At 32.8% G+C, this 26,217-nt stretch overlaps 3 protein-coding genes across 3 annotated transcripts; all 3 read left to right on the forward strand.

Annotated features, from left to right (window-relative positions):
• The first annotated feature begins 12,862 nt into the window (after positions 1-12,862).
• LOC18602807 (uncharacterized) lies at positions 12,863-13,258 on the forward strand. Its single transcript, XM_007034419.3, has one exon. It carries the CDS (start codon positions 12,863-12,865, stop codon positions 13,256-13,258), a length of 396 nt encoding a protein of 131 aa, XP_007034481.1.
• Positions 13,259-14,720: 1,462 nt separating this feature from the next.
• LOC18602808 (S-protein homolog 18-like) lies at positions 14,721-15,155 on the forward strand. The gene has a single exon (XM_007034420.2). The coding sequence runs from the start codon at positions 14,721-14,723 to the stop codon at positions 15,153-15,155; it is 435 nt and encodes a 144-aa protein (XP_007034482.1).
• A 1,190-nt stretch (positions 15,156-16,345) lies between these two features.
• LOC18602809 (S-protein homolog 18-like) lies at positions 16,346-16,768 on the forward strand. Its single transcript, XM_007034421.3, has one exon. The coding sequence runs from the start codon at positions 16,346-16,348 to the stop codon at positions 16,766-16,768; it is 423 nt and encodes a 140-aa protein (XP_007034483.2).
• The last annotated feature ends 9,449 nt before the right edge of the window (positions 16,769-26,217 follow it).

The following is a 26,217-nucleotide window of genomic DNA, read 5'->3' on the forward strand; positions in this document are numbered from 1 at the left end:
CATTGAAATCTTAATGGTAAGCTTGGCCTTGAAAGCAAAAAAAAAAAAAAAAAATTCCATCCTCAGGCATACATATACCTAATGAAATTATACTCCATGTACATATTTTTTATTTTTGGTTATTTAAAGTCATTGAAAGCCCAAAACACAAGATCATCTCCTCGGAATCTTTGTAGTGATATATTGTACTTTAGTTGTACTAACTTTATAATTGGTTTTCGTTTGGGGAATGGAACTCCACAGCACATTAAAATAAAAGTGTGGAACAAAAGGTTAAGGAAGAAAAAAAAAAGAATATAGACTTGGTCCGTCCATGGTGAATAGCAACTTGCCTTAGCAGCTGTTAAGTGGAAAGAAAGTAGTATTATAAGGCAAAATCATGGCCATAAGAATGATTATGAATCTTATCTTTGAATACATGCCAGTGTATCAATCATAAGTGGGATGCAATAAAATAATACACGAGTAATGAAGATTAGGGGCAAAAGATAAAGTGTCAGAATTAAACTGCCTTGATGACCAATGAGATGTTTGCTGAAGCAGGTTTGAGCGCTTCGACAAAGCACCTAGTTTATTGAGGGGAATCATGAAAGAGAAATCCTGGAAGTGCCCAAGATCATAAAGGAAGGGATTACATATTATATTGCAAAGCAACTTTTTTTTGATAGCAGAAACTTTTTATCTCCAACTTTTGGTTTTGGTTTAACATGCTTTTTATCGCTTCACTGTCTCACCAGTACTTCTCGTGGGTCTCTACACTCTACTCCCCTGATTCGATAAAGATTCTGGTTCCACTCATTGAACAAATGCACTAAATCATTGCATCAACAGTTTACAGCAACGATGGTTTCTTCTCACAGTTTAAAATGCAAAGTTTTCTTTTCTTGATTGAGCAGAGCATCAAATTGGAGTGTTGAGTTAGTTCTGGCAATGAATTGTGGATGTAGCAGGACAATTCTTAACAAGAACGCAACCACAGAGCATATGGAATAGAGTGTAGATATGACATTATTCTTATCAAAAACCTACATATAGACATATCAGACAAGCCGAAAAGGCAGCCAAAGTGACCGCTTACACTTCATAGTTGCACTAATGTTTGGTAGTTGGTGCAATAGCCTGCCTAAATATGGGGATGGAACTAAAGAAAATGCGAGATTCGAATCAATGAATAAGCAATTGATAAAATTATATTATTATTTTAAGGACAGACAACGTTACACGCAGCCGCAAAGTTGATACTTCATGTTTAGCCTGGCATTGTTGGTTGCCACTCCAAAACCTGTAACAGTGAATTATGAGTCTTTTGATAATACCCTAAAAAGAAAAATATGCGGCAACTTGTCCAAAATGAAGTTGTCTTTTCCACTTGATTCATCACGCGGAATTGTTTCATTTCGAAGTATCAACTTTCTCTTTTTTCTCCTAAATAGGAAATGAATGTTTCTTGTCTTAAGTTTATGACTAAGTAAACCTTGTTTTTCATTGCTTTTATGTCTAGCATGCCCTGGTCCTTCTATAATTCATGAGTGGTTATGATCTCAACCCTCGAAAAAACTTAGGTTAGTAACTCTTTTTATAGATAAGGAAAGCTATTGACTTGAAACGATTATATTGAAAATTTGATTTTTTATCTTGCGGATATATAATGTTGGTAGAGTTTTTGACTTTACAAATAAATTTATGTTAAGTCATTTAATAAGTATGTTAATTTATTAATTTTTTAATTATAATCTTATGACTATGTGACGATTTTATATACTTTCTTGTAAAATTTAAAAAGACTTGAAGTTATTTCATTTTGTAGTTCAAACTTAAAAATTTTAGGATATATACAGAAAAAACTCATTAAATGCATTAAAACTTGAGAATTGAGTTTGAGATGACTTCCTAACGATAGAGGCAGAGAAAGCTCAAGTTGAGTAGTGGCAGTCAATTGATTTAAGTCACCATATCAAGTAGCATGATGATGATTGATCATACAATGTCACCCATTTCTTGCTTTTCTGGATTGCATCCATTTCTTGCTTTTCTGGATTGCATCCAATCTTTAAAGAAGCAAAAGCAATATCCAAAAGGGAAATCTCTTCACACCCTCATCTCATCAACTCAATTCACATCAAAGAAAAAGCAAGTCAATGAGGAAACAATGTAGAAAGATAGATAAATAGATAGAAAGATATACCCTTCAAAAGATAGAGACAAACCAAACACAGCACGATGGCAGCAGTCTCTTTCTGTTTCCATAAACCAAAATGGCGTATAATAATATTTCCTTGTCTTTTTTCCCCCTGCTGTTCTCTATAATTTTAGGGGCAAAGAAATCTTTTTTTTTTTTTTAATTTTTGCTGAATGAATATGCGAACACTTTTTCAGTTACAGGGTTTTTCCAACTTACATGGATCTTCTTTCTCTAGTAAGTATAGAGTGTCTCTCTTTGTGCTTTCAATCAACAAAACACTAATAGAAAAAACCCTATATTTTTTATTTGCAAATTCTGTACTACCTTTCATAAGCTAATGTCGATGCAGGTACGTTGAGAAGATGTCATCATATATCTAGTAGTTGTTTCGTCACTTGCATAATTTTCTAGTGTTTTCTGACACTTGATATGGTATTCAAGGTGCTAGCTAGAAGGCGCACAATGTGTTGCACATGAAACTTTTGATGACCTCTGAATCAAGTACTCTCCAGTGTTCATATAATATTTTCCCATAGATTCAAGGTACTCAAAATCTTCTCGAAAAGGATGTTTCCTCTGCAAATATCCTCTTCAATCAAAATTCCGTACGCTCAACAGTTCCACAAATTTGCAGTTGCAGGGCAATCTGGCTTCCAGATAAAGCAACAAATTCCATGGCGGATATATAGTGCATGAATATTACCCAAAAAATACCAAGAATTTAAAAATTAAAGACCCCTTCTCATTGCCATTGACCAAAAAAATAAAAACCATTCCAATATAATTGAATAAGCTTGAAAAAGAAAAAAATATTGAATCTTCAATCTTAATTGTTCATTGCAAAATGTAAAACTTTTAACTTAAATCTAATGGGCGATTGATTAAAAATCATGAGTCTTTCTGATTTGCTTTCTTTTACTATATTTTTAATTAAATAATATAACTTTTTATTCCTTAATGCTAAAATTAAGTTGTGAAAACAATAAAAAGTAGTAGCAAGTTGAAGTGGTGCATCAAAGGGAAATGGTGCCCAAAAAACCATCTCCTTCAACTTCAAGAGTGATGCCTTAATTAATTGTGGAAGCAGTCTTTCTCTGTTTTGTGTAGTGAAGCAGGTGGTTCTTGCTGCTTATAATGAATGGAAATTTTCATATTTAACACCAAAAAACAGTAGCACCAAAAAGGGAGTTTCCAAGTGCTGGGTGACATGGTAGCAAAGCGTGGGGGCGCTTGTCAAACTACTATTGCGCCTTCCAACTTGTTATACATTCACAATCATGCACGCTTGCTTGGCCCAGCCTCCAAATTTTGTCGACCCATATATTATTGTTTTGTATGACTTAATCTTTACCTATTGCTCACATATACAATAAGGTATCAACTTGATTCCAAGTAAACATTGACTCAGTAAAGATTCCATTAATTTTATTTTAAAATTATTTATTCATTTTTGGGCCAATAGCAGGGTAAATTTCGAGGCCCCAAGAAAGCCCTCCCACCAAAGAAGTGTAGCTTACCCGTTAGGTCGTTGACTAGAAGGAAATTACTTCTTCTTATATGATCCAGCCTATAAATTAAATGGAATAAAAAAAAAAAAAACCTCCAATTCATTAAAATTATAAATAACAGTCTAATAAAAGTGTAACCTGCTTAGCTATTAATGTTTATCTAGTCAAAAGCTTTAAAACTCGAAAATTCAAGTGCCACCAAACTCAGTTTTTTTTTTCTTTTACTCTCCATGTAAGGTTTAAAAGTGCGAACAGTATATACTATATTCCCTCTCCATATTATATGTGTCTTTTTATTTTTGGGAAAATGTGTTTAAATTTACCTATATGCATTCATCTATGTAAGGGTGCTGAAGACTAGTTTTTGAATAAAACCTAAAATATGATACGCCCAAGAAAAAGGCAAAAGGGCCACGACCCATGATGACACCGAAAATGGAAATGGGATGTTACTACAAATTGGCAAATTCAATTTAGAGAACTTATTCTCTGGGTTTAAGTTTTAAGGTTCTTCGTTAAAATTAATTGAATAAAAATTAAAATTTTAAATGAAATTGATAAATTGAAAAAATTTAATGAAAATAATATCTATGTGTGAAATGTGAGTGATATTTATTGGACGGTAAAAATTTTGTCAGAATTTTCAATAAAAATATCAAAATATATACACAGGATCATAGCTTTTACATAGCTTTAGCAGTATAAAATTTTTACATAGCTTTAGCAGTATAAAACCCTAATAGCCTAAAGATCAGGGTCATTATTCACAGGATTAAACATCAATCTTCTCTTAAGAAAAGAAAATGGCTGGTTCTGTCAAGATTTTGCCTCTCTTTTTCCTTGCATTTTGTTGCATCTACCCATAGCAGTAGCCAAAGAGGCCATAACGGTTACTATTCACATTATAATTGAGTTGCCTCCAAGTTCTGGAATTACCACAGCTGATTGCATTGGGAGGAGTGCAAGCTGAATTGAATCACACGGTGGCCAAATAAGCAGTACATATGCAAAGCTGCGAATGGTAGCAAGAAGGGCTCTTGGCTTGCTTTTGCCCTCTTAGAAATGTGCTTCATAGGGATTTCTTCTGGTCAGTGAGAAAGGATGCGTTGTGTTTTAGCTATGATCAGTCTAATTGGATTGAAATCAATGACGGGGAACATTAGTGTGTCTTATGGCTATCTTCCTCTATTGAGCATGACTAATGCAAACAATAAAAAAAAAAGTGAACATGAAATGCCGCAAAGAATAAAAAAATAATAATAAAATGGTTTAGTATACTTATAATTCATTTTTAATTTAGAGTAATTAATTTTTTTGTTCCGAATCGAATTATTAACCTGATCCATTGATCTGATTCATAACATTATATGATTATTTTTTGTCCATTCTCATACAAAATTCTGAATTCATCATTGAATATAAGTGAGTTTTTTAATAGTGTTGTCACAGTAGGGATAACATCATCTCTCTCCATAGGATCATATTCCTCAATCTGTGAATATTCCAGGGATTAGAGTTGTTCAACCTCAATTGGTTCTTAAACTTTTGGTTCACCGTTCGTTTTTTTGATGGATGTTTCTTTTTTTTTTTTTTTTCATATTTCGTTAATGTATTGGTGAAATGGAAAGAGAGAAAAAGCAGGAGTTAATTTTTAAAATTTTTTTTCCTCTATTTTCTCCTTATTCTTTCCATTTCTCTCGTTCTCTACTTGTGGTATTGAAAAGCATAATAGTTATTTTTTTTTATGTATAATTTCTTAAAAGCTTTTTTAGGTTTTTCAATTGCAATTTGTGCGAGATGAGATGAACTGAAACCTCATAGGTGAAAAATGTGTGACATAACAACCCAACTTCTATAAAGAAAAATAAATTAGAAGGATATGATATTTTTGTGAGTAAAGGTACTTATATGGTTGGATGAATCACCAACGTGGAGTAAAAGGAAAGGCGGCTGGATTAGAGAGACATGCGGAGAAAAGGAAATAGTCTATGGTTCCAAAGGGTGGCTTTTATTAACTTTGTAAAACGACACCGTGTGGCAGGAGAAAGAAGCATTAAGAAGGAGACGATGTCATTTCAATCATTACAGGGGTTAAATAACAAACGATGTGATTTGGTGTGTTGGGATTATTTACAAATTAAAATAATAATAAATTAATAGTTTAAAATATGATGGAATAATAAATAAAAAATATATTGAATATAAAAATTCATATTTATTTAAAAATAAATCTTTTTAAAAAAATTTTAAAAGAATGTTACAAGCAGTGATTTCTTTAAATTTTTTAGAGTGAGAATGCATTTTATCTTTATTACTTTAACCAAAATTCAATTGAGTGTTGCAATTATAATTGACGCTTGTAATAAGAAATTATGATTGAAAATAATTATAATCAAAGGTATTTATTGATTTTACTATTAAGAACGAATTCATTATAATTAAAATTGTATTTTTTTTGACATTGTATTTACTATTAAAATTAATGATTACGATCAAATACAAATCAATTGTAATACTAATCGAACTTAAAACACCAAGTATAATGTCATAACAAATGATGCTGATTCAAACCTAACCCATTTTTGATTGTAAGAATTAGCTTATTAATAGATAGTAAAAAAACAAATATAAAAATTAAAAATGAATTAACAAGGGTGACGACAAATACAAGTATTGCCAGGAATAGTGATGGCGTAGCAAAATCCATGAGCGTCTTGCCCATATTTCATCCTGCAACCGTTGAAGCATTCGTCTATTGCGCAACCTCCCCCATGGCCGAGTATATCACAACTGCCAATAGCATTTGCCATCATTGACTCATTTCTTTTGCCAAATATTTTATCTATATATATTTTTGGTGAAATTTATATATAAATTTAAAATTTTCAAAAACCTATTTTTCATTGTTGAGAGAAGACATTGTCTAGAAAAGATACAAATATGCTTTAAAAGTTAAGCACATTATAGGGTTTTTCTGTAATTTTCATAGTGTATGCATTTTCTGATATAAAGAAGAGATATATTGTCAATCATCGATAACCATAAAATATCAATATCAATGTCCAAAGAGCATGGGAAAGATAAGAAAAATGGGACAAACAGACAGATCATTACATACCTCACCCTAATTAGATCTTAAATTCTCTAGGCACTGGCGGTGAGAATTAATATGTTCTAGATCACTTGGGCACAAATAAATATCCCATTTCAAGTGAATAACCGCATAAAGCAGATAAATAATAACAACAATAAATCACTGTTAGAGGGATCTTCACATATGCTCTTGACGGATGGTAATAGTAATTAGCGGCGAAACAACAAGACCAAAGACATAACCTACCGGAGCAATGTAGCCATATGATCCAGCGACTGCTGACATGGACTTAGATTGGGGCATGTCATTCACTCTCGCCAAACTAAAATCACCAAAATGGGCTTCAAAATTTTCATCAAGTAAGATATTACTGGACGGTGAACGATCCTAGGTTTGCAGCCATGATCTAAATAATAAGCAAGACCTTCAGCGAGTAGGCCATTCTAAGCTACAGGAGGCCCCATGAAGTACTTCACCAAGCTATCTTTTGACCCTGTATTCATAAAGAAGCAGATTGGAACCTTGGTGATAGCAAAAACCATAGCGCTTTACAATGTTTGGATGCCTAATATTTCCTAGTGTTAGAATTTCAGCCCGAAAACTATCCTCAATGTTGATTCCCTCTGCATTTGATGCGCGCCTTTTAACTTCGTAACCACCCATATATTTTTATTTTCTGTTATTTAATCTTTACATATTACTCACATATATAATATATAATGCATCAACTTGATTCCAAGTAGCATTGACTCAGTAATTTTTTTTATATTTTTATTATGTATTCCTTCATAATTTCATTAATTTTCAAAAGCTCTCTCAAAATTTTAAGGTTTTTTTTTTCATTTTTGGGCCAATATCCCCACCAAAGAAATGTACCCTACCCATTAGGTAGTTGACATAGGCCTAAAGTTTCATTCTTATACTATAAGGAAATTACTTCATCTTCCAGCCTATAAATTAAATGGACTAAAAAAAAGTCTTCACTTCATTAAAATATAAATAACAGTCTAATAAAGGTGTAACCTGCTTAGCTATTAACGTTAATCAAGTCAACTTGAAAATTCAAGTGTCACCAAACTCAGCTAATTTTTTTTTTTTTTAACTCTCCATGCATGTAAGGTTACACTATATTCCCTCTCCATATTATGTCTTTTTTTTTTTTGGAAAATATGTTTATATTTACCTATATGCATTCATGTATGTAAGAGTGCTCAAGACTAGTTTTAGAACAAACCCAAAAATATGACAGGCCCAAGAAAAGGCAAAAGGGCCACAACCCATGATGAATCTGAAATTGGAAATGGGGTGTAGTACAAATTTGCAAATTTTAATGGAAAGAACTTATTTTTTGGATTTAAGTTTTAAAGTCTTCGTTAAAATTGATTGAATAAAAAAATTAAAATGTTAAATGAGATTAATAGATTGATAAAATTTAATGAAAAAATTAATAATATAAAATTTTTTATTTAATATAACATCTACGCAAAAATTTGAGTGATGTTTATTGGATAGTAAAAATTTTGTCGGAATTTTTAATAAAATGTCTATTTCAATAAAATATCAAAATATATAGAAATTATTTGAGATTTTGTTTACTCCATCTTCAATTTAATTTTTAATAATAGACTTCAGGAAATTGATTATTGAAACATTATTTAAGTCTTGCTAATTCGGTAATTCCAGTGCCCCGACTCCAAATTAAAGGACAATTAAAGCATTGCAGTAACTGAAGAATCAATGCACAATTTTTGAGAAATATTAATTGGCACAGTCTGGATGCCTGACTTATAACGCCTAAACAGCAAAGCACTGCGCAATATGAAAATTATTCTATTAATTGTTAATTTACTTTTTCACCCTCATTTCATTGCTTTAGGCGTATATTAATACAGCCATGAAGATCAGTGTCCTTATTCACAGAATTAAACATTGATCTTCTCACCAAAAAGAAAAAAATGGCTGATTCGGTTAAGATTTTGCCTCTCCTTTTACTTGCATTTTGTTGCATCTACCCCATAGCAGTAGCCATAGAGGCCATAACTGTTACTATTCACATTATAATTGAGTTGCCTCCAAGTTCAGGAATTACCAGGACTGATTGCATTGGGGAGGAGTGGAAGCTAAAGCCAGGGGAAAACTTTCGATTTACGCGGTGGCCAGATAGGCAGTACATATGCAAAGCTGAGAACGGTAGCAAGAAGGGCTCTTGGCTTGCCTTTGACCCTTTTAGAGACTTGCTTCGTAGAGATGTCTACTGGTCAGTGAGAGAGGATGGGTTCTATTTTACGTATGATCAGTATAATTGGATAAAAATCAATGGCTGGGAAGATTAGCAATAATAGCATTGTTACTTGTTATTTTCTTAGTTCACCATGAATAAATGATTAGAACATCGATATTGACTTTCTCATGAGCTATCTTTCTCTATTGACCATTGATATATGGTATGGTAGATCCAATTGTTAATTTATCTCTTCTATGTAAAGCTTAGAAAACTCTTAAAAACCCATTAAAGCACTTAAGTTTCTTCAAAAAGTACTTTAAAATCGACAAAATCATGCATCAAAAGGATCAAAGCATGAGTTAGGAGCTGATATCATTTGTAGATTGTGCAAAGTAGAATGGGAATAAAGTAAGAATCACAAGGGCTTGCCCAGCTACCGACTGACGCTGTAGAATCCACTATCTAAATGCACAATCTAAAATCTTATCCATTCATTTGAGGGGTAAGCGATGAAACAACAGATAAGAGAGACATTTACAAATTGTATGATTGACAGTTTTGGATATCTTGCAGACATGATGCTGATGGATCTTTCTGGTGGTAGATGCCAGATCCCATGCATCTGCGTCCCCTTTCATTTTTGTTGACTGATTTAATTGCTACTTGGATTTGTCGTAACGTGTCGGGTATGAGAACCCGACTGCTAGACGTTGACGAAAATAAAATACTTAAAAGTCGTCATTAATTTTTTTTATCTAGATGCGATTGATCACTTATTAATCAAATTATAATCTACTAAGTCCTAAATTAATTTTAAATTCGTCGAAAGAACGAGAACTGATTTACGTTTTTTAAAAATGGATTCAGAAGTGTGATTACGCACGAAGAAGGGATAGCACTTCCGAGGCGCCCGTTTCACTAACGACACCATTTAATCTTAAGTTATCCTATTGTAATCTACCCTTGATTTTATTCCTATATTTCCTTAATCCTTGTTTATTAACTAATTCTTTATTAAATTAGCTGATTGAGTCTTTTTTTTTAGTTTCACGAATGCACATGATACAATTGTAAAATGATGTTATGATTTGTTCAATTTTAAGTGATGAGGTCGACAATTTTTTATTGAAAAATCGTTCTTAGACCATCTTAATGCTTTGGTGAAGTATCAAAATTTTCTTCATTTAGAGATATCTCGGAAAATCTCGAGAAGGACTCGTCTCTACGAGCTCTTCGAGGAAAGCCCATCATCGAAATTCTCGCCCCATTAACAAGATAAATGTAGCATGTTATGACAAAAATAAAATGATGATATTTATATGAACACATTTATTAATTTAGTTTGTTCGTTATTCATTTAATAATATAAGGTGCTTTATTACCTTGTTCATATACTTATTATTATTTGTTATTATTTTTTTATAGTTTTCTATTTAAACCTATATTCTTTAATTAACATTGTTGATTAATATTTTACTTAATTATATAGTTTATCAAACAAACAATTAATTTATTTTTTATGGTTAAATTAATTTTATTTAGTGATGTTTATTTAAGTTAATTAACTAACTATATTAATTTAAATTTAAATGCAACATTACGTAAAATTATTTTTCTTCTAATGTATATTTTAAACAACGATTATTGAGTTAATAAATATTAGAGTATGGAGTTCGGATTTATCTCGATGCTTCAATGAAAATTCATCTCAAACTCCGTACCTAAGAAATCCATTCGAAAAAAGCAATTCTTTACCTCTTTTTAGGTGAAATTCTATCCTCAAATCACTCAAAATAATCATTTTATTTTTTTATAATTTTTATATTTATAATCATGTATTTAGTTATTTATTATATATATTCTTTTCTTAACTAAATATATCCTCACAAGATATTTTGTTTATAGATTTACTTTTTATTTATATATACTCTATTTAGCAAAAACTATCCTATTTATAATTTTTTTCAACTTTCAATATTTCTCAACTCAATATTGGGCCAGTCGATATTTCCATGTAAACAATAAGGGAAAGGATTTTACCTTGTTTGGGGTTGGACAGTAACCCAAAATAATTGATTTGTTTGGAAGCACCCAAACCCGTGTCCTCAACCCACCATGCTTCGCAAAACACTCCAATCTGGAGCTTCGGCAACAGCCTTTCCCAGGTACTCAAGAACGGCATCGTTTAGAGGCCCTCCCAAGCTGACTTTTTATTTTCTTTTTTCTCTTCTTCCTCTTTCTCTTCTACCGCTTACCTCTTTCTCTCTAACTCTTTTTCTCTGCACTTTCACCGGCTCTCTTTCCTCACTCTAAACCTCCCTCCTTTACCTTTCTAACCAACCGACGGTAACCCCCTCTGTCCTTTCCTACCGGCGACGCACCCAAGCCCAAAAACTCTCCTTATCCAACGCCCAAATCTTCCTCCCTCTTTCCCTTCTATCGATGTCGCACAACTCTCTCTCTTTTTCTCCCCTACACCGGAGGCGCACAACCCAAAATCGAGCCTCCCTTTTTTTGTTGTCGGTTGTCCCAAAAAAAAAGACCTCTCCCTCCTTTGATTCGCTGGCCACCCAAGCCAAAATCCCTCCCTAAAATCAAAGTTTACCCTCCAAACAAGAAAACCAAATAAAAAAAAACTCTCTTAAAAAAAAAGCCTTGCTTCACTCATTATTCAATGGCATATTTTTTTATTTTTTTTTTCTGATTTTTTATTTTTTTTGAATTTTTTTATTGTGGCTAGGGTAGAGGTTTGCTAGAAAACTAGGGATTTCTCTCTCTGGGGTTTTTCTCTGGTTTTTTGGTTTTGGAAAGATTGGGTTTTTTTGAATTGTTTCTTGTCCTTCCAAAATCTCCCTTTGAACCAGAGTTTTAGGGTTCTTATAGAATCCAGTTGTCCAAGGCAATCATGCCCTTTTCAGCATGAATTCCGGATGGGCTACCTTCAAGTCAAAAACAAATCCACCGGAAATAACTCCAAATCCCAGCTGTCTAAGGAGCATTCAATGTTCTGTATTTTGTTGACAATGGAGGCCAAGCACGCTTCTAGCCTCTTTTTCTTTTTTTTTTTTTTAAAATTTTGGTTTAATTAATTAATTTTATTTTATTTATTAAGAAAGTGTTTACAGGATTGTTCTGGAATGTACTAAAAACAAAACAATATATGCATGCACATGATTACAAAAGATGCTAATAAAGTGATAAAAAAAAATTCAAGGTTATATATAAAGTGATAAGAGAAACCTTTAGATCCGTTAAGCAAGACCTTCACAAAATTGAAATTAAGTCTTTGTTATGCTTGGCTTATAAGATCACTAGCTAGTCATACGTCCCCAAATTTTATCTTTTCATTGATCTTAAACGTCAAGAAATAACTCGTGGTCCTGAAAATCGGTGATATTGTCTAAATATATAGCTATTAATTAAGTTTGGTCAAAATTACTAATTCAAGCTACCCCCTTCCTTTTACAAGTGATTGCTGGTAGTCTGCAGTGATTGTAGGCGATGGTCTGCTCAATCATGGATCATGCAATTAAGAAATTATTCCCAACTTTAAAAGGACTATTTGATTTTCATCAAGGATAATACAAAATTTAAAAAGCTAATCCATGAACTGGGGACAGTTCTAAAATGATTGTTTTAAGGAAAAGCAGTACCAATAATTTTGAGGTTTTGTGCTAATTCGCAAAGTCATTGACCACCTACTTTTAGTTGCTCTATTTTGACTTCCATAGCTATATCTCTCCACTATAATCGAAAAGCTGTCCATCCCATCCTCGTGCATGTATTTTCTGTCACTTATAAAAGGGAGAGAAGAAGGGAAAAGAAATCGTTGACAACAAACATTTCTAGCTGACATGGGTGTTCGGACCCATTTTGTTCTGTTTCTTGTTTCGGTATTCATTTTGAGTGTAGCAGGGCTTGGACAACATGACAAGGATCTGGCAACGGTTCATGTAATCAATGCCATGCCAAGGGACTCAGAGCCGATGCAAATCCGCTGCAGTTCCAAGTCTACAGATCATGGGATGCAGGAGCTTCATGTAGGGGATGATTATCAATGTGGTGTCAGAGAAAAAGCCTTGTATTACTGTGAAGCCATTTCGGGAAGGCAAATAGCATCCTGGCATGCGTTTCAGCCTCGCAGAGATAAGAATCACAAGGCAGTTTTCTGGCTGGTGAAGGAGGACGGGTTCTATCTTAGTTGGGATAACTCTAGCTGGGTCAGAAAATCTGGATGGTACACTGAGTGAAATTTAGCATGTATTTCATTTCTTTTCTGCTCTTTGTTTGTTCAGAATTATTGTAACTCTGAGCCAAATAAGAATTGTTTCAGTTATTGCTTCTGATGAATTCTGGATTAAAATAAATCTTCCATGTAAAAAGGATTTCTTAAAATCTTCTATTAATGGTCACATGTTTACATCAAAATGATTCTTTAAATTTGCAGATATCTGAGCAGATTTTTTATTTTTGAAAGTCATCTGAGCCGATTTGATGGCCATGAAAGTGATTCCCGTGCACATTAATTCTTTCTTTATTATGTTTAACAAGATTGACATATATATATATATATGGGTTTTGTTAAGGTGTGAGTTTAGAATACTCTATTTATAATAATATTTTTGTATGAAATAGAATAGTTAGCCGTTAATGTAATGATTTTCAATGTATTGGAAAAAAATTTATATAGTAATTATAGTGTGCCTAGTCATTAAGAAAACCTCAAATTTATCTAAAACCATTGACTTCAATTAACTATAGTTGCACGAGGCATGTGAAGTTCTCACCCAATTCCAGTTGGGCGGCATGTCATGCATGTGAAGCTTGTAAATTCCCTTTGATAAACTGATATCCTTTCTTGGAAAACATTTAAATTCTTCCCACCATGGCTTTATTAGGTGACAAAAGAACGTGGAAATAAAGAATAGATCTGGCAAAGTTCTTCAGAAAGTTTTGGTAATGCGGGGAAGTGGTTTGGCAAAACAAACATGATGGTTTTCCAGGCCTTAACAGTGAAGGGAAGGCCCTTTCTGGGGGCTGAATGGTCTGTCTTTCTTGAGCAGCAGGCCTTCGATTCAAAAGAACCTTTTTCTCATAATTAAGCAGCATTAATTGTGCATTTGTGTTAAATGCTCATAATTTTAATAATATTTATTTTAATTTTTTTAAAAATTTGACCTTTATATACATTTTATGGTTCATTGATGTATAAATAGTATACGCTTACAATATATTAAATATAAATTCATTTTAATTAATTCTGTTTCCTTCTTCGAATTTGAACATTTTAGTGCAACCCATTTGGGAATAAATTTTTAATTGAATTTAGATCTTTTAAAATTTCCATTATTTGTACACATAATAGCATTGTTTCTTTTTTTTTTCTTTTTGTGTAATATTCCAGTCATTTTGCATATCCTATTTGGAAAGAATGTTTTATTTAAATTACGTACCTTATAAAGACCTTCCTAAATAGAGAAAATATTAATAAGAATTAATCTTAATTAAATTTGACAACTGTCATATACATAATTTTTCCTGACTTAGATAAACAGGAAAATTAATGAATTTATTGCATAAGTACTTTTATATAGAAAGTCTCAGTGTTTTAACTATAAATGCAAAAGTGGATTATTATGTACCAAAAAAAGAGTGGCCTTAGTTATATAAGCTTCAAAATCATATAAAAATCAACAATCACATTGTCACACCATGGCTAACCTCAAAGAATTGCTCTTGCCTATGCTGGCGCTTTGCATTTTGTACCCATTGGCATTTGCAGTCAATGAAGATCTATTGTTTATCAAATACCATATTCACATAACCAACGATATGCCTCCGGATTTCCCTCCCTATATACCTGCTTTATCCCTCCATTGCAAGTCCAAAGACGAGGACCTTGGTGAGAAGGAACTGTCGGAGCATCAGGATTATACTTGGAATTCCAGTATAAACGATTTCAGAACCACCCTTTATTTCTGCAATGCTAGATGGGAAAAGAAGCAGAGGTATTTTGTGGCTTTCAAGGCCACGAGAGATGAACACCGCTGCCGAGTGTATCATAACTCTTGCTTGTGGTCAGTGAGGGGTGACGGAATTTATTTTAGCAACAATAATTCTACCTGGACTAATGAGTATCCATGGTAGTGAAAGAGATTGTAAAATGATTTTCAGCTTTTCCCTGTGAGGATAATTTGGAATTAATAAATGCTAATCCTTTTTTAATTGAATCACTTTTGTTTTCTATGCGTAGCTTCATGTCATCATTATGCCTATTTATTTCGAGTGATGTTTGATCATTATTATAATCAGATGATAGGATAAGTTCATATGAGTGTGGTGTTTTTTGGTAAATTGGTTTGAAAAAAATGCTCCTCCCCTTCTGGTGTTTTGTTTTTTAAGTTGAAGGTTTTTATAATCAGATGACGAAGCTTGAAAAAATTTTTCAGATTGACTTTGAACTTTTGGGAAGCTTGTTGCAGATGACAACATTGTTTGCAAATCAATCATGGGAAATTAATCAAATTTAAAGGGTAATTTTATTTGGAGATAAATAAGAGAAAAAAAATAAGATAAAATTTTCAATCGGGTTTTGAATTCCATAATAAGATCATCAAAATTGACCTTACCATAAGGTTAATAAATTAAGATCATTAGATATTTAATTATAAATATTAACCATTGTTTAAATTTAAATTTGTAATTTGTAAACTTAAATATTCAATAATTACTTTATAAATTGATTAAAAAATTAATTTTGACTTTATAGCAAGATCTATTCTGATAATCTTATTATAGAATTCAGAAATCAATTGAATATTTTATCTTAGTTTTTTTCCTTATTTATCTCTAAATAAAAATTATGTTTTAATTTCATAGTTCATTTTTATTAGAAGTTTGTACATTTTGAAACAAGAGGAGTTAAAATATACTTTAAAAGTGAATTGAGCAGTTTTGTATTTATATTTTTTAATAAATACAATTGTCTGTTTTCAATAAACATAACACAACTGTTTGTTGGAACATGTGCATGTTAGAAATAATATTTGCTTAAATTACCTTATAAAGGCTTTCCTAAGAAGAGAAATATTAAGAAGAATTAATGTTAAAAAAATTTGACAACTCTCATATACATAATTTTTCCCAGCATAGACAAACAAGAAAAGTAATATCATTACTGCAAAGGACAAATCCTGGTACTTTCATATAGAAAGTCTCACTGTTCAATCCATTAATGGAAAAGTGGCTTAGTTTGTACGAAAAAAAAGTGGCTTTAGTTATATAAGCGTCAAACTTATATAGAAATCAACAACGACCCACATTTTCAGACCAACATCATGGCTAACCTCAAGGAATTGTTCTTGCCTATTCTGGCACTTTGCATTATGTACCCATTTGCATTTGCAATCGATGAAGATCTTTTGGTTATCGAATACCATATTCACATAATCAACGATTTGCCTCCCAATATCCCTGCGCTATCTCTCCATTGCAAGTCCAAAGACAAGGACCTTGGTGAGAAGAACATGTTGGAGCATCAGGATTACACTTGGGATTCCAGAATAAACCTTTTCAGAACCACCCTTTATTTCTGCAATGCTAGATGGGAAGGGAAGCAGAGGTATTTTGAGGCTTTTAAGGCTACGAGAGACGAACACCGCTGCCGAGTGCATCATAACTCTTGCTTGTGGTCAGTGAGGGATGATGGGATTTATTTTAGCAACGATAATTCTACTTGGACTAATGAGTATCCATGGTAGCAAAAGAGATTGTAAAATGAATTTCAGCTTTTCCCTGTGAGGATAAGTTGGAATTAATAAATGCTAATCCTTTTTTAATTGAATCCTTTTGCTTTCTATGCATTGCTTCATGGCTTTTAGCTTTTGAGATCATTATGCCTATTTATTTCAAGTGATGGTTGATCAGAGTGAGGTGTTTTTTGGTAAATTGTTTTCAAAAAAATGCTCCTCCCCTTCTCGTGTTTTGTTTTTTTGGTCGAAGGTTTTTATAACCAGAGGATGAAGCTTGAAAAAAATTTTCAGATTGACTTTGAAATTTTGGGAAGCTTGCTGTAGATGACTATTTTTTGGGTTTGGTAGCTTGCTGCCAATCCTAGAGGTTTTCAATTTTACGGAATTTAGGCTGAAGGTGAAAAGAGTCAGATTTTGAAGAAAAAATTAAGTCTTAGTTGAAAATGGTGAAATCACTTAAAAAATTAAATAAAATATTCTATTTAAATTATGTATAATTTTTAAAATGTGTTTTTTTATTTTCTCTTTATTCTTTCCATTTTTCTTGTTCTTTTCTCGACGGTATTGAAAAGCATAATAGTTTTTTTTTTCTTCTCCTTCTTTTTCTATCTCTCTCCTTCGATTTCCACACACCACCATTTCTATAATAAAAGATCATTATCACCAAGACACCAATGGCACATAGTGAATTTTCAATGACTACAAAATTTTAATAAATTTAAGAGGGATGATGGTATTTATTTTAGCAACGATAATTCTACCAGGACTAATGAGTATCCATGGTAGTAAAAGAGATTGTAAATATATTTTCAGTTTTTCGTGGGAAGATAATTTGGAATTAGTAAATGCTAATCCTATTTTAATTGAATCCCTTTGTTTTCTATGCGTAATTTCATGTCTTACAGCTTTTGGTCAAGCTTTCACTACTAGTATTAGTATTTGGAGTTGCTTTTATATACGTTTTATCCTTTTTGTAGGAACCATTTTAATTTGTTGCAGCGCGGTGCAATATATCAAAGAGTTGAGAGAGGAAGTATGAGTATTTTTCAAATGTTCCCTATTTTAAGTTTAGATAAAAGGGGATTCAAATTTAAGTTTTTAAATATGAGATACATATACTTAAAACATATATCAATTTTTCTTTTTCCTTTTTTTTCCTTACATGATTAAGAAATGTAAAATATTGAGTTTGGGCACAAATGCAAATTTTGTCAAGGTACGTACATGGTATAGAGTATGATAAGGAAACTTTTAGAGAACTATTTTAAAAAATTTTTGCCATCAGACGTATTGTTGATTAAAGATGGTAAAATTTTCAAGATATTTCAGGGAACTAAGTTAATAGGGGTGTTTCTAATGCTTGGGTTCTTGATAAGGGGATATTTGTTTGAACTCCTTTTTGTTTAGCCTGTATTGTTGTTAATTTCTCTTTGTTATCTTGGAATGAATAAATTTTTTTATTAAAAAAATAGTATTTTAAAAAATTTAAAATTATTTAAGAAAATTCAAATAAATCTTTATTTTTTTATTACATTCAAATAAGCTCATGTATTTTTATTTTGAATCAAATATATTATTATGATTACCAATTGATTAATTACTATTAGTCAAAATGTCACTTTATCATTTTATAATTTTTTTGGAAAGATAGTTTAGTTGTATTAATTTTCAAGATATGTACTTATCATTTGATACTTACATATAAAGTGAAAAATAACATACCACGTGGCATAAAAAATAATAAATGATGTATTGACTAATAATAATTAACTAACCATTAATTATAAAAGTTTAGAAACTAAATTAAATGTAATAAAAGAATAAAAATGTATTTGAATTTTTTAAAATAATTTAAAATTTTTTTTAAGTATTATAAAAAAAATTTCATACACAAGATTCTTGAATAAAACATTTTTGGACCACGTTAGATGTTTCATTGATTTGATTTATTTACCCTTTCCTGAATTTCTCTTCTCTCTCTCTCTCCATTTCTCCCTTCCCCTCATGGTTTCAAATTTCATGTTAAACATAGTTTATTCGTCACCAAAGTTTGGCCATCCTCTAAAATTGAACTAAAATGTGCAAATGCGAAATGGTAGTACTGATAATTAACACATCCGTCAATGTGATAATGTCGATATCAGTGAGACTCGTAGATCATTGTTGATTCCATGGATTAACTTTTCCTTCATCCATAGATTAATAGTTCTAGCCGTGACCCACCATTGCTAAGATCATGATATACGTAATCTAGCTGTGACCTACCATTGCCAAGCTCATGATATACATAAGCTAGCTGTGACCCATCATTGCCAAGATCATGATATACATGACCAGCTGTGACTTAAGTTAACCCTACGATTTAAGCAATTCCATTTTTTTTCCTTATTTGTATAAGTGAAGCTCCTATATATGCTTCTCTCTTAACTTATACAGACATATATAGATTGAATAGCACAACTTTTGACATATAATTATAGGAGGAATAATTCATTGCCCTACCAAACTTAAGCAAATGCTAATTTCAATTTTTTCTTTTACAAGAACATGACAGCTTATGTTATAAAGACATTCTCTCAAAATGGCAAGTCTAACTGATACTAAGATCAATCTGTTCATTCCAAATGATCCATCCTCTATAAAGCAAGAAAGGTATCATACAAACTCTCCACCCATAAAAAAAAAGAAGAAAGAAACTAGATTATTAGGTCATGGATTGTTTTATCAGACTTTTCTCGTCGCTGATCTTGCTTCTGCTCCTACTGACATGGTGTGACGCAGGTCTTCTTCAACACAAAGTCCATGTCCAAATCACTAACGATATAGCCAAAAGCTCGGACCTTACGGTACATTGCAAATCGAAAAACGACGATCTCGGAAATCAGGTTATTTCCTATCAAGGCACCTGGGAATTTCATTTCCGACCCAATGTTTGGGGCACGACGCAGTTCTACTGCAGCATGGCGTGGGAAGATCAATTCCATTGGTTCGACATATTCGTGGCCAACAGAGATTATTCGTATTGCCATGTTTGTCAATGGAGTATAAACCCAGATGGTCCATGTAGGTTCAATTATGGTACTAATAAGTTTGATAATTGTTTTAAGTGGAACGATAATTAATGTTGCTGCACTTAATAATAGCCACATGTTTTTCATTGCAAGAAGTAAAGTCATATTTTTGTGCTGTTTTGATTTGGTTATATGCGTGTCGACCAGGCTCAGTACCCGTGCATCGAACTGTTGATTCGTATTACTTTTCAATAATTCATTAAAAAGAAATAATTATATATTTTTTATTGCATGTGATAGCCAGAACATTCTTTGCTTGCTTGAAGCAAGAAAAGTTTAGTCATTTTTTTTCTATGGAAAAATCTAATAATTTTAGAAAACACGATAACATTACACTTAAATTCAGATATGAATAACACGGATAAAATGATAGAAGAGAATACATATTAACATTCAATCATAATAAATTAAAATAAAATGAAAGTTTTTTAATTTAATTTGGGAAAGGGGATATATGTACCAATAACCTAATCTCACTAAATAAATTTTTTCTTTTTTAAAAAGCAAAATTAAAGAGTTTAGATCTTGTGTTGTTGAGCAATCAACCTCTGACGGGCTTCATGTCCCGTAGATAAGAAGAAGCCGATCCACAAATGTTTCATTTACTATAGCATTTAGTCAGGAACAGTAGATGCTACAGAGCATTATAAAAGTCCTAGCAGTTTCAGTCATAATAGCTGAGCCAAAACAAAAAAAAAAATTCAGTCATAATAGAAATTTAGAGTTCTGTTCTCAAAATTCCAAGCAAGGAAAGGGAAGTTTGAAATTATTGTAGCAGAGCTACACTTACAAGTTGATAACATACACTAAAATAAAGTTGCTAGCTAGGAGAGATTGTCTACCAAAAAGTAGTAGCAAGGGTTTATTATGCTTTTTTCTATGTAATAAAACCAAGTGTGTCTCCAATAAGGATTTATGTATAAAACTAGAGCAAAACTCAGCAGAATGATTATGTAAGTCACAACGAAACTCGCTCTGAAGCTCTTCATGTCAATTGAAGTTTCTGGTTTCAACACTAATGGTCCTCGAACAACTGAGCAAGTTTTTGGCAACGGCATTTCATAAAGAAAAGGATTACCCTTATAGGATGGATTTCCAATAAAGCTGCAGGAATTCATTTTCTTAAACAGAGGTATGGCAGGTAAAGGTCCGGTTAAGTTATTGTATGAGAAGTTTAATTCCACCAAGCTTAACAGGCCTTCAAATGTCGTCGGGATCTTACCACTCAAATGGTTGTTATTCAGTATGAGGACTTCAAGCAAAGCAAGTTTCCCAAGCTCCGATGGTATACTGCCAGTGAGATTGTTAAAACTGAGGTTCATTGCAATCTGCAAGCTCGAAAGAAAACCCAACTCTGGAGGTATCTCGCCAGAAAATACATTGCCACCCATCTGCAGCTCAATCAAACGAGAAAGGCTTCCTAAAGATGCAGGTATATTTCCAGAGAATTTATTGTCTGATAGTGTTAAAAGCTCAAGCTGGGAAAGGGTTCCAAGCTCATTTGGCAAGGAATCTACAAAACTGTTGTGGCTGAGATCAAGTCGTTCAAGCATCTTGCAGTTAACAATCTCTGATGGAATCTGTCCTGTCAGCAAATTAGACGAGACATTTAAAAGCATGAGTTGAGATAGTTTACCAATTTCCTTTGGCAACTTAGAAGTGAAGTGATTGCCAGCAATTTGAAGCCTTTGAAGCTCTCTGCAATTTCCAATCTCTGGAGGAATTGACCCAGTGAAATTGTTGTCGTCCAATCTGATAGAGTAAAGATTCACCAGATTGCCTACTTCTGAAGGTAAAGTACCTGAGAGCCTGTTCCCATTTAGATTAAATCTTTTTAATCTCTCGCAGTTCTTGATCCCATTTGGGATATTTCCGTGCAGCTTATTAGCCCCAAGGCTTAAAAAAACAAGGTTAGCATGCCGACAAAGGAAAGGAGGTATTTTTCCTGTCAGATGGTTGTTTGTAAAATCAACCTCCATAAATGGGCTGTATACTCCAAGCTGCTGAGGAATGGTACCGCTCAGAGAATTGTCAAAAAGCAGCAACTGATGCATTTCAGTCAAATATTGGAAACCATAAGGAATGGGACCTGTGAGATAATTGGTTGCAAGGTCAAGCATTGTCAAGTTCCTCAAGCTACTAAGCTCGTTTGGTATGACTCCTGTAAGCTGGTTGTGGAATAGGTTCAATAAGTATAGACCCTTAATCTTGCTGAACTCAGTTGGGATCTCACCAGTCAAATAATTCTCTGAGAAATCAATTTCTGTTGCAAGAGATAGATTCCCTATCTCCCTTGGAATGCTTCCATTCAATTCATTCGTGTAGAGGTACAACACCCTAAGAAACTTGCTGAACTCAGTTGGGATCTCACCTGTCAAATAATTCTCTGAGAAATCAATTTCTGTTGCAAGAGATAGATTCCCTATCTCCCTTGGAATGCTTCCATTCAATTCATTCGCGCAGAGGTACAACGTCCTAAGAAACTTGAGGTCTCCTATTTCCACGGGTATCGGCCCCGTAAGAGCATTTCCACCCAAGTCAAGGCTCTCAAGGTTTGAACAATTTCCAAGCTCTTTTGGAATAAACCCTGATAACTGATTCTCCCATATCCATAAAGCTGTCAAGTTTCCAAGCATTCCAATCTCTTCTGGAATTTCCCCTCCAATGCGGTTGTGGGCGAGACCAAGAAATTGCAAGCTCTGACATCTACATATCTCTGCAGGAATGTTGCCAGACATTGCGTTCTCCCCGACTCGAAATATCCTCAACTTTTGGAGATTGCCAATAGAACGAGGCAATGTGCCAGTCAAATCGTTGGTGTATGCCACAAACTCTTCAAGTGAAGACAAATTTCCAAGCTCCTCTGGAATTGGACCGCTGAACTGATTTGCTCTCAAATAAAGGATGGTCAGAAGCGAACAATTTCCAATCTCCTTGGGTATGTCTCCCTTGAACTCATTGTAAGATAGATCAAGAAAAGTCAAGTGGATCAGACCACCAATACTAGGACTCAATATTCCGGAGAGATTCATTGAATTCAAATCAAGAGACCAGACAAATGGGTCGTGATCCGAAGTGCAATTGACTCCTATCCATCCGCATGGTGTCTGATCAGTGGACTTCCAGTTTCCAAGAAAATTGAATTCATCTTGGAGCCCATTCTTGATTTCCATCAGGTATTGGCCTTCAGAATTTAGCCCCTCTGAATCACTGACCAGTAGTACTGTGGCAACAGCAAGTAACAACTCCACCAACCTCCCTTCGAAGAGTCTGCTCTGTTCGAACTTTCTCAACATTTTGGTACTACTGAAGAACAAAGTCTATGCAGATTTTGTGATTCAGTGAATCTATACTTAAAAAGGAAAAGAAAAATGTTGGCTGCAAAACCGTTGATTTATAAAACAATATTGTATCATATAATTGCTGTTAATAATTGAAAAGATTCATGCATTCACATTTGGCTCCTAAAGGACGCATTAGCAATTTTTAATGAATCAATGATGAGAAATTCAAATTCATTCTTAAAGATAATCCAACGCAATCATTTTTTCCACACGGCATTGTGGAATCATTTTAACATGAATTTTTAATGTAAAGTGTGGTGAAAGAATAAAGAAATAAATTTCAGGAGGTAAGTCTAAAAGTTAGTGTCTGTATGACTGGTTAAGTGGTTTAATTATCAACAAAGAAGAAATGTATATATATTCCTCCTTTATCAAGTTGGAATGCACTTTATTGACCGAAACAAACAAAAATGCAATAAACATCAAAAAGATGAAAAATGGTAGTTTTAATTGCCTTTGGTAGGAGGGAAAGCGATCGTGGAAAGAAATTTCTTCTTTCATTAGGAGGAAAATACGAGGACAAAAGAAAATTAGGGTGGATTTGCACCTTTTCTTTCCCTACAAATTCTTATTTTTAAGCCAATCTTTTTTGCAAATTCTTTCTTTCCCCACTCTCCTTTTGTTCCTCCTTTATGTACCAAAAATATCAACAAAGACGCTGCACTGGTTATTACGCTACAATAGTCTCCCATTTTTGTTGCTAGAATTTTTTTTTTTTACGTGATCGTGTGATTGAAGGTATATATATGGCTACTCTTATTTTCCCCAAACCAAATCCTTAGATTAAAGATATAAAGAAAGAAGTTAACTGGACAAATGTTTGTTTATTTTGATGAACGTCCCAAGTTTGAATATTGAGATAGATGGAATGAGATTCATGCTGCTTTTCAATTATTTATCACAAACAAATTAATAGGGTATAGTTTTGATTGAATATTATACCTATAGGCTTAGGAATATTTATTTCTTGCTGCGGATTAGTTTTGTAGTTGTTGGTAAAAATTTATTTTCTTGTATCATGTTAGGAATCATCTTTTTTCTAATCAAAATAAAAAAATATATAATAATTTCAATAAAAAAACTTCTATGCATAAAAAACATCATAATAATTTTAACAAAGCCATAATTTACACTACAGTTTTCACATTTATAGGAGTAGCGCAAATTTAGAGACAAGACAAAATTACATCTTAATTTTAATATTAAGGTAAAATATCTTAACACCTTTTTAGCTTTACTCATAATTTCATATGAGTTCATTAGTTTTCGAAATGTACAATTCACCCAAAAAAATATCTTCCATTCTGCATGAGTTCATAGTCTCTGAAATATAAAATTCACTCTAAAAAAAATCATTCGTAAGACAATTAATGTTTCTACTAGTTTAATAACGTGGTAATATTTTTTGAATAATTTTACTTTTTATTAATTTTGAAAATTAACACACTATATAAACTATAATTTTTTATTTTTAAGTTTTTTCTCCTATTCAAAAAAAAAAATTCTCTCTCCTACCTCTTCCCAGAGCACCAGATTCGGTTTTGAATAGGTAGCACCAAATCTGGCTCCAACTTGATCTCCTTCCCCCCGCGCTCCACAGGGGACTTGAACCCCTTACCCCGCACAACCCGAGGGAGCACAAATCGCCCAAAGAGGGGGGGGGGGGGCTCCCCTTGGGAGTGTCGATCCCTCGAGAATGTGCTAGATCTAGCCAGATCTGGCCATAGATGGTGAGATCCAGTCATTGTTTGAGAGAAAAAAAATAAAAGTATTTTAGTCTTTTCATATTTTTCGTTAATAGTGTTTGCACTTTTGGATTTCGTTGTTCATTTCGAAAATTAATGGATTTATATGAAATTGTGCTAAAAAATTAGGAGATATGGATATTTTACCCTTAATGTTAATAATTAACTAGATTTTTTTTTTAAAAAAAAGAGTTTTAATTTTTAAAATTATTTTGAGTTATACGTAAAAGGGGGAACTGAATTGAGATAAGTTCAAAATTAAATGAACATTATACTGACTAAAGAATCACCTCCTGCCAGCCAAAATAATAGCTGCTTTAAATTGCCAATCAGATTCCCCCATATGATTCCAAGAACAGACTGCTTTCTTCAAAGCATTTCATCTCTATTTTCTACCACATTAAATGACTACTTTAATTGGATACTCTATATGGCTAACACCCCTGAATATGACTCTGTCAAGGTTCTCATATATCAGATGAAAGCCCATTTTACTGCCATATAATTTTGCCATTCTGCTAACCAACAGAAAGCAGTTCACCAGCAAACATAAATCCTTCAACTACAAACTCCTTGCTGATCATGAGGTTGCTACACTTACATGTTGATAACATAAACTACAATAAAGTTGCTAGCTAGGAGAGATGTAGAGTTTTATAACACTTGAGAGTTATACAGAGAGAGTTGTTAGACAAGAGAGAGAAACGAAACAGAGGTGAACACCGCCAGTTTTCATTGTCCATTTTCATATAGATTACAATTTGGGTCTTACATACATAGAACAAAAGATGTAACAACACTTATTTTCAGTCAATCACAGCTCCTAAACTTGAAAAGATTCATGCATTCACATTTGATTCCTAAAGGACGCATTAGCAATTTTTAATGAATTAATGATGAGAAATTCAAGTTCACTCTTAAAGATAATCCAAAGCAATCATTTTTTCCACACGGCATTGTGGAATCATTTTGACATGAAATTTTTAATGCAAAGGTTGGTGAAAGAATAAAGAAATAAATTTCAGGAGGTAAGTCTAAAAGTTAGTGTCTGCATGACTGGTTAAGTGATTTAATTATCAACAAAGAAGAAATGTATATATATTCCTCCTTTATCAAGTTGGAATGCTTTATTGACCGAAACAAACAAAAATGAAATAAACATCAAAAACATGAAAAAAGGTAGTTTTAATTGCGTTTGGTAGGCGGGAAAGCGATCATGGAAAGAAATTTCTTCTTTCATTAGGAGGAAAATACGAGGACGAAAGAAACATAGGGTGAAATTGCACTTTTTCTTTCCT

This window comes from Theobroma cacao, chromosome 4 (assembly GCF_053813885.1).
Source record: "Theobroma cacao isolate CCN51 chromosome 4, ASM5381388v1, whole genome shotgun sequence".
NCBI lineage: Eukaryota > Viridiplantae > Streptophyta > Magnoliopsida > Malvales > Malvaceae > Theobroma > Theobroma cacao.